General features: G+C 42.0%; 1 protein-coding gene across 2 annotated transcripts; it reads left to right on the top strand.

Annotated features, from left to right (window-relative positions):
• The first annotated feature begins 486 nt into the window (after nucleotides 1–486).
• LOC107659497 (uncharacterized) lies at nucleotides 487–9354 on the top strand. 2 transcript variants are annotated; one of them, XM_016448456.1, is made up of 6 exons: nucleotides 487–842; nucleotides 3635–4118; nucleotides 4621–4696; nucleotides 5870–5948; nucleotides 7421–7556; nucleotides 8625–9354. In XM_016448456.1, exons 2-6 carry the CDS (start codon nucleotides 3675–3677, stop codon nucleotides 9036–9038), a joined length of 1149 nt encoding a protein of 382 aa, XP_016303942.1. In that variant the 5' UTR covers nucleotides 487–842; nucleotides 3635–3674; the 3' UTR covers nucleotides 9039–9354. The 2 variants fall into 2 exon arrangements, with proteins under 2 accessions (XP_016303942.1, XP_016303943.1); XM_016448457.1 differs by lacking the exon at nucleotides 487–842 and adding an exon at nucleotides 3153–3538.
• Nucleotides 9355–9663: the final 309 nt, after the last annotated feature.

Consider the following 9663-nt stretch of genomic DNA (forward strand, 5'->3'; position numbering starts at 1 on the left):
ATTTGTAAACAAAACACTAATGTACTTGAGACATGTAAATGTATAATAAAGTTATACTTTTCCAACATACCTCATGAAACAGATCCTAATGGAAAGAGCACCAGCAACATATCTGTGTTTGTGGTTACCCATTGTGGCTAATATTATTTCTGTTAGTGTCTATTTGCAGACAGGTAAAAATATGCCCTCTAACCTGTATGAAACCTTTGAAAACAATGTTAAAGCAATTATAAGTGTTAAAGTATATGAACTTTTACATTCTTTGGGGCGTGGGGGTGGCCCCTTTAATTAGGGGGGTCAGATCCTCCCAAACTCCCCTATTATTAACACCAGGGCTGCAGCTAATCAAACATCTTACATTTTAAAAGTGACCTAACCCTAACATATAAGAGGGAGGTGCATCTGTGGCGTCATCCCATCCGAGTTAATGAGGTTTAAAAAAAAAAAAAAAAAAGTTACTGCGAACAACAACAAAAAGCGCTCGGAGTTGACATTCTGTCCGCCTGTTGGAATGAAACCGATCCGCGTGTCCACGTGCTTTGTCAATTTACATATCATTTTAATATGTAAGCTCGTCTCCCCTATCAGCCGAAGCTTGCTTCCAACGCAAACTCTATTTGTCAGATTCGGGTCTGGACGCACAAATCGGAAAGCCCTGCGTTTTTGCACCCGCCCTCTCAGACACGTTGCGTTGGGAGAAGTAACACGGGGCCACACAACTGCAGGTCTACATCACTGAACCACGCACAGCTCTCAACAGAGGCTCGACAGGCGCTCCAGTTGTGTTTGGATGTACTGCTGAAACAAAGGACAGTGCGACCATTCGTCCCATCCGGCTTGAGGTAGGATCCGCGTTTTAAATAGCAGCGATCGCTTCTGATTTTGTGTTTTTGTGGAGTAAAAATGACATAGACAAAGGAAAACCACTGCGTTTATATAAAGCTTAATGCATATGTATGTAAGATGTGTTGGAAGATGCCGCTGCGCGAGGCATCCGCCTATTGTAAAACGGAGGAAATAGTTTATTTTATTACAATCTAAATATCACTTTTAATACTCCTTAATGCATTTATGTTCAATGTAGCTTATATGATAGCACGATTTGGTCTATATTGTGTTTTTGGAAGTATTTTTTTTTTTTTTTTTTTTTTGTAAAATGTTTTAAAAGGCCAACATTGCGGTGGTCTTGTCTTGGTAGGCTGTATTAAAGGTGTTAGTCATCATGAGGGCCCCACCCTCAGTTATCAGACAGGTACATTAAGGCTTTTGTTTTATTTCATAGCCGTTTTAATATTAATATACGTGTTGCCCATAGCAACCGATATTACTGGCAGGCGTACAAGTCTCGGTTACACGACTTCCTACATTTGTAGTTGCGCTAAATGTCGCTATTAAATAATAGTCACGTGCCCGCTTTGTCTACGTTTATATGGTAGCTAAACGTAAACACGCAAGCTTTCAGTGATTTTCTTTGTTTTGTCAAACTACCGGTTAGCGCAAACGAATAAAGGGCCTTTTCATCCGCGTCCCCAGCTGTCGACAAAACTTGTAAAAGTATCCGATGTAGGCAGTTTTTCGATATGAAAGAGGAGTTTGTTCGCTAACGGCAGTCGTGCTAAACGCGGCGTTTTGTTTGATTCAACTTTTGGCGAAACTGGTATTGACAGGAAAAAGCTGGTCAAGCAATTACGTCCATTTGGAAAGGCTGATCTTTGTGACCGTTATAAAGCCAACAAGTCGCGTGCTTGAGGTAGAGCTATTACATTGGCTTTATTGGCAGGGCAGAACTCTGGCTCAGCAGTCCATTTGTTTGCAATTATACCGAGCAGCTGATGGACGGATTAAATGCCCAAGTGAAGTGAATGTGTTTAGGCAATCTGAAAATCTTTTGACACGGTTTATGTGTATATAGTGTTACATACTATATTAGATATCTTATCTACAGTATCTATATTTAGGCTAAGTTTAATACAACGACTGTATACAAAACATCTCTTTGTGCTGTGTCAGTGAAGGAACTGATAAAGTTTTAAGTACATATACTGTATTATAAGTTGAGTTATGGTCATGTAAAACTTAGGCCTATGTGTAGCGTGCATTTAAATGTTTTTGGAAAAACAATACTTTTGTAATAACTGAAAGTGAATGTTATTCTTTAAAAAGTGAATATTGCTTTTAACTTGTTCAACCTAATGTAATCATGATTCAGTATTAGTATCAAATAAAAAAATGTTTTTAGTATTTAGAAAAAATAATTTAGATGTTACAACATGAATCAGGTTTTAGGTCACCTGACAATACAGTGGGGGCAGTTTCCGCTTTTTTTTTTTTTTTTTTTTTAGTCATAAATGTGTAATTTTATGAACATGCATCATGTAAACGTCCTGTTGATTTATGAGAAGCCCTCAAAAGATGAGTGGTCAGCACCCTTAGAGAAAGCACAAAGCATTTGCTTCTGTACGACGTGTGCCTTTAGCAAAGATTCATGGCTTGACTCATTAAACATGACGTTGTAGACACTCCTTTTATGTGTATTCCTCAAGGCCTGTCTATTATGAATTACCAAGAGAACTGATGGAATTGATAATAAAACTGAAATTTTTTTTTAGTGGTAATGCTCAAGGCCACAGATCTGGTCCCAGCTGTGTGTTCCAGGACTATTTTCAAATCATCCTCTTTTAAAAACAAGCCCATAAAATAATTAAATTTTACACGTAACCAGCAAACACTACGTGCATTTAGGCACAAACTAGTAATGCATGAATCTTAGTAATATATTAATAAGGCCATAGAAGGAATGGCACGATTAAAACAGCTTATTTTGTTCTGTGTCAAATGGTGGTCACCATGGCTGCGGCGTTCGGGTCTCATTGAATAAACAAACAGGGCTTTGAATGTGTGCTTTTTTTGCCACCTGCTTCATCATAGCCTTCTATTTCTGTAAGGCTACATTTTCAAGTGTTTTTCAATTAGGTGCAATCAGAACAAACAAATGCATGTGCTGCACAGGACACATGTTCCAAACAGACTGCAGAACAAAATCTTATTTCAAACATCTCCGTTTTGAATAAATAAAGACGGTCTCCCCCTGTTGCAACCATATTATGCATGAACAAGGCTATTTTTAACAAAAACATGTATACGTGTAAATAAACATTACTCTATTTAGGTTTTGTTTTGGTTCCGTTAATGTACAGAAGAATTGGTGTTGTTATTGACTACATAAAAATTAACCGTAAATGTCAGTTTCGTGAGTTCTCGTCACTGTTTGTGAAATGGCAGTAAGTCTTTTTTATGGCCGTTGTTCGTCTTTAGTGTCTGTATGAAACTCAGGTGGTGTGTCTGGAAAACATGCTGGTCTGAGCCTACGTGAATTCAGGGTTTGATTGAAGATGCGTGCTTGCGTTGTCATTTTGGACCACTGGTATCAGCAAGACTTTGAATCTCGCAAATAGGTCCAAAAAAGACCGTTGAGTTTTTGCTTTTATATTAATGCCAAACCAATACAGTGAAAGACAGAGCATTCTTTCTCCATTAGGTAATTTCACGCCAGCTCATGTTGTATTGTGTGATGGTGTTTATTATTAACGTTTATGGAAATTGGAGATTAAAGTACTCCCTTTTTCCCCCACAGGTCAGTGATGGTCCGTGCTGGTTAGATCCTGCTTCTTAAGATGTCAGCTTCGGATTCGGACTATTCCATTGACTGGCTGGCCAGTGACGATGAGGACAACGATAGTGAGTTAGAACCAGACTGTACCAAAGCGCAAGGACAAACCAACTTGCCAAAATCCCCCTCCTCGGGGGTCATCCAGGGGACCCAGACTTGCCAGTCACTCTCAAAGAGGAATGGAGATAAAGGGGAGGTAATGGACAAAGAGAACATGAGCTCTTGGGGAAGTTCTCCTTCCAGCTGTGATAGTTCCGACTACAGCGAAGACGGTGGCCATTGTCACCTGGGACAAGAGGCTCGGACCAATTACAGCCGGTGCCCTGAGAGCCCTGTAGGCAAAAAGAGGCAGGTACTGAAGAGAACATGCAGCTCCATGGTCCTGGAGCAAAGGGAGAGGCAGCTCACACCTGAACAAATGGAGAAAGACAGGCTGTTCGTTTGCAAGGTGAGACGTGCCACTTTTTGACTCGTTGGCATGCCAGGGAAGGGACATGGTGTTCTTAAAAGCAGCCGTATCTCCTACATGATCTATCTCCACCAGAGCAGAATAAATGTAAAAAAAAAATACTCGAAGCAAAACCACTTCCAGGAAGACCCCTCCTTCGTGTGTTCTTGTGAATGGGTCACACGGGGCCACTGAACGAAGAAACTCAATGTTTTCCTCTACCTTGTAGAATTGCAATGATAACTCATTCCATTACATTTGCACAAATGTGTGAGAGAGTAGATGAGTCACTTTGTTTTGTATCACAGCGTCGTTGTTCTTCTGGAAATGATGAGCCGTACAAAGGAATGTCCTAACTTGATGTTTTTTTTTGATTATGGTAATTGACAGTGTACCATCAACATCCTGAAACGAAAACATCAAAAACTCTAGAAATGTTTGAGAAATGCTAAATGTGAAAAGCTAAACAAGGAAATACTGAATGATGCTCTTTGTTTTGCAGTGCTTGGAGCTGCAGTGTTACATTCAACCACTGTCCTCGATCCTTAATGGCCTCCGCTCAGGCAGATACCGAGAACGTGAGTAATCCTTCATTCGTTTGTATTAGTCTTCTGCATATCCAAAACCTTGCCTAGTTAGCTCAGTATACAAGAGAACAGCCAAGCTAGAGGCAGCAGGCCATGGTACGAGAAGTGTCATGAGATTTGGGGCAGAGATGCGTCATGAATATGCATGAAATGAGGCTCTCATATCAACCACAGTCATTTCCTGGTGGCACATGCTACCTCGTTAAGTCATAATAAAACGTGTATGGCTGAAAGACGCACGTCTAAAGCAGTGTAAACCGCACGCCTCCAAAAATACCCAAGGACCTCGACTGAAATACCAAAGGCACTATAGAGATAAGCTCAAGGTTTTGGATTAGCTGACTCCTTTGTTTTCCTGACTAGTGGTATAAAATATTCTAACATTTGACTCAGTGTTTTATGTGGCTGTTGTAACTGTTAATAAAAATACTGTAAAATCTGCACCGTCACACTGTGTCCTAACCAGGTGACAGTGTGTAATTAAAAGCTGTCCGTTTTTGTCCTAACTAGCCAGGTGACACTGTTTTGTAGGTCACTTCATTTTCCATTTTACACCGCGTTAATATCACACTCCTCATTAAACATCAAACCTAGACAGGGAGATACTAATTATAAAAGTTAAGAAACATCTCAAAGTTCCCTCAAGTCAAGTAAAATGTAAAACCATGATAGTAGCCATCTAAAAAAGCATGGTATTACTGTTCTTCGTGTTAAGCGTGCAAACAGAGAACCACCCACGCAATATTCTGGTTGACTGACTGTTACATTGCACAGCGTTTTCACTTTCAGTGCGGACAGAAAAATAACTTGTTCCCGAAATCTTGATGCATAGTGGCTGGTTGAGACACAAATTACTGTAAAACGCCAACAGCTGGTATTAGCAATATTGGGTACTTAAAAGTTCTATTGGCTAGAACCCCACATGTGCTAGAAAACAGGTTGCGTACAAGGCGGACCTGCTTATAGGGGCTCTGTCTGGGACCGCTGTCAATGCAAGGGCTATGGACGACACCGGACTTCCTGGCCACAGAGACAGCAAGTCTGTCCTCCCACATGCTTCACAAGAACCCATCTGCCTTGCAGACGTAGCATGGCCTGTCAGAGACAATAAGCTGGCATTGCTTGTAAAAGAGAGAATTTTAAGCTGTATGTTCTTCTTTTCAGGCCTCAGCACTTTTCAAGAGAGTGTGGCCATGGACCGCATCCAGAGGATAATGGGGGTCCTGCAGAATCCCTGCATGGGGTGAGTTTCCTGCTGTTTCTCTTCACCTCACTCACGGGCGGCTTGAGGGTGGGCTTTAGTCAGCACAGCACTCCATCACGGATCGATCGTATGGATGTTGTGTCCATTTACTTAATCTATCTCAATCCACTTTCACCTTCTTGTGAGGGAATCTTGTTTCAGTGCTTTGTGTTTACGCACATTAGTGGCAAGGTTGAATTCTCCCACATCACTTGCGAATGACATTTACGCCCTGGGTCGGGTCTGGCTCTGAGGCTATAAGTGAACGAGTCAAGGTAATGTGAAAACACATGGCCTCACAGCATGATGCAGCAAGGGGGGCCGCAGGGCCAGTGCGGACCTGCCACCACAAATCTAAAAGCGGCTGGACAAGAATAGAACTCAAACGCAGGTCGTTAAAAATGTCCCAGCTCCCTTGCGGGAGTAGCCTGTCATCCGATTGATTAGCCTTCCTCTAGCTAGACAGTGCAAAGACTATGATGTCGTCTATGATGAGTCAGTGTTCTCTTGCATCAAATGACCTCATAATGGATCGGGCTGGGCTTAGGTGCGTCATTTACTTTTCGTCTTAACCGCATCTGGCACGCAGCCCAGGTCTGCTCTCATTGTATTGCATTGTGCTACTTCACGAAGTCCAATATTTACGTGTGAGTGCAGAGTCTAGAACAGTTGGTGTACTTTGGGCTGCATCCAGCAGTGTTGCAAACTGTGCCACATGAAAACCCGCCTGGCAGAAAATACGCCTGAAACAGGCCACTAAAAACATAGATGATGGGGTTTTGGGTGGGGTCTTAATTCAGGCCATCTGATCCGAGGCGCTGAGCCAAGTAGACACGGGCACCGAAGCGGGGGTGTTGCTTCCTCCCCACCACCTGACCCCCGTCATCATTCCATTGTGCCAGCTGGCAAATCCCACAACGCAAAGACACATCAGAAAAGAGAATATAAAAGTAACTTTTATGGCAGCAGCCATTTAAATTTCAAATACTGAGAATGGGGCCATAGCAGATTCTTTCGTCATGTGACTTGCACTAATCCCCATTAACCATCTGTCGGGGGCTGGTGTGAGTCAATGGGCACCATGTGCGTGCGTCTGCATCACTGTTCCTTAGCGCAACCATTTCTTGTCCCCGTGACGTGGACGCCAGTGCCCCGCTGCAGGCTTATGTCTATATTTAGAGGCAAGGGAAACGGTTGCTCTCCATGCCACGTGTGTGTACAAACATGTGTGAATCAACACAGGAGCTGTTCTCATTTTTAAAAACACGTTTGTGTGTACGTGTATACTTGATGCTGCGTACTTGCGGTTAAGTGTTCTTTCAACTCGTCTGACACCAAACAAGGTGTTACAGAACAGTAGACTTTTACTTTGTCACGTCAAGTCTCTAAACTGTTTTTTAGTACATCGGTGTACATTCATAGTACATAGTACATCGGTACAACTTAAATATTGTCCTTCCTGTGCCATGCAGAGAGAGGTATGTCAACATCATCCTGAAAATGGAGGAAATGTTGAAGAACTGGTTCCCTCACATAAAACCTCAACGAAGCGACCAAGCCAACACTGCAGCGCTGATGGAGGAGACGACCCTGTCTAAGAAACCCAAGGTAAGGCACTTGAAGAGCTGTCACGAACATGTGTAAGTTAAGACGACAGGCTAATAGAAAAGGAGAGACTGAAATACTCATTATACTTTAATCACTGGACCAGAGAGGAACAGGACAGACAAGAAGGGATTAAAATCAATTTTTACAGTTGGACATAGGGGTGTGCGATATTGACAAAAAATAATATCTCGATATTTTATGGGATTTTATCGATAACGATAATTAGACGATATTTTGCTGAGTGTGTTATTGTGCTGAAATCTTAAGGACTACCGTGGACAGCTGACTCCTAAAGTTTTTGATATATTTCATATTCTGTGTAGTCAGTTCACAGCAGTGATAGATTGATTTTTACATTTTATGTGCATTTTTACCTTTTACCTTTATAAAGCCATTTTTTCTAAAAGTGTGCATCATCTTTTGAGTCAAATTCTTACATTTAATCAGTCAATTAGAAGAAAAGACATTTGGGCTGTTACCAAACAAATTATATCAGTATCAAAATTCATCTTTGCAATGCAGAGGAAACACAGAAGCTGCATGGGATGAATTTCCCACATATGAAGTGGTATACATATATAAATTTTCTGCCATCATGTCTTGAATTTGTGATCATTCTAAATGCATTTTAATAGACTGAATCATGCAGTGAAAGAAAACACACTAAATGCGCACACGCACTAGTCTAGACTTCACGTAATGTATGTGTGCGCTCTGTAGGGATGTTTTGAAGCCGATTCGATAATGTCAAATCGCACATCGTTAAAACAACAATTACGATATTATCGCAGACGATATATATCGCACACCCCTAGTTGGACAGGTATAAAATGCACATCTCATGTTCGCTAAGAACAATGACGGAGCAGAACAGGTAATTTTGGAAAGCTTTCACAGGACAGATAAAAGTCATTCTTAGGCTGAGAACTTGGGACATGCATTCTAAATGAGATTTTTAAAAAGATTTTTTAGTCTATTTTGAACTTTGTCTTAAAATCATAGAAAACTGATTGCAAATATTTGCGTTGAAATCTTAAAAGAAATTCTCCCTCTTTCAATACTTTACAGTTGTCTCCAGCTACATCTCCCCTGCTCACTGGCATTGCAAATCCTGCCACCACAAGTGCCCTTTCCATGGGTAACAAGGCAATGAGAGTCGGCGACCTCACTCCCCCAGGGCCCTACTCTGCAAACAACCTAAAATGGCTCCACACATCACCCATCTGCTCCCTGATGGTCGAACAAGCTCAGGGGACAGTTCGGAACTTTCTAACATCCCACAGGGACAGGGAAGCGACACAGGACAACTCCGTGTCCTCCAGCACGGACCGTCTATGTAAGACAGAGTCTGCTCCCAGTCGACCACCTCCGGCCAAGATTAACGCGCCATGCCTAGAGAGACTTCTTAAATCCACAGAGAGTATCATCACCCAGAAAGCCCCAGTGGGCTTGGGTGGCATGGCAGCTGGTGGATGGTCCTAGTCCTTCGAAAAGGCTCTGGGAGATCAGAGCCTAGCTAGAGCGTGACTGCCCCCAGCTGGTCTGGAGTCACCCGACTCCAGCGCAATCCCTGCTTCCATTCTAGCCTTGCGGAGAGGCACAGAACGCAGCAGAGGGAGTTCAGCGCAGTTCAGAAAAACAGTGACACGTTCAGTTATGAACTGAAAAGTGTCGGAGTGTGATCTTTGTGCGTGTCTGATGTGTACGTCTGCATCTATTCCCTTTCTGTTGAACTGCAGAGTGAGTTGTAGCAGTGCATGTGTGAGTTGGGGGGCGGGTATTTGAGGAAGGTTTTGTGATATTATATTCCATCAATGGCATAAAAAACTGAATGCTATGCAAGTCTGACATATTTCTCAAGGATTAATAATGTTACACCACATCTACACAATAATGTTACACCACATCTAATTTGGCAGCCCATGTGTGCATTGTTTTCAGTATGGCTTTGATATTGCACCAGGAGACAGTTGATCACAGACCTTTTTGTTTGCTACACTCATTGACATTCTGATATGAAGATGTCTATTCAAATATCAAAGCCACCAAAGGCTTCAAGTCACTCTAAAAACAACCCTCCCAAACAAGGCTAACTTATGAAGCAGAT

Source organism: Sinocyclocheilus anshuiensis, unplaced genomic scaffold, assembly GCF_001515605.1.
Source record: "Sinocyclocheilus anshuiensis isolate Anshui unplaced genomic scaffold, SAMN03320099.WGS_v1.1 scaffold387, whole genome shotgun sequence".
NCBI lineage: Eukaryota > Metazoa > Chordata > Actinopteri > Cypriniformes > Cyprinidae > Sinocyclocheilus > Sinocyclocheilus anshuiensis.

What these genes read in the sequence shown, in the direction of transcription:
- LOC107659497 (XM_016448456.1), top strand. Translation starts at nt 3,675, where the DNA reads ATGTCAGCTTCGGATTCGGACTATTCCATTGACTGGCTGGCCAGTGAC. An exon ending in CTGCAGAATCCCTGCATGGG is followed by an intron (nt 5,949 to 7,420) that starts GTGAGTTTCCTG and finishes TGTGCCATGCAG; the next exon opens with AGAGAGGTATGTCAACATCA. An exon ending in CCCTGTCTAAGAAACCCAAG is followed by an intron (nt 7,557 to 8,624) that starts GTAAGGCACTTG and finishes AATACTTTACAG; the next exon opens with TTGTCTCCAGCTACATCTCC.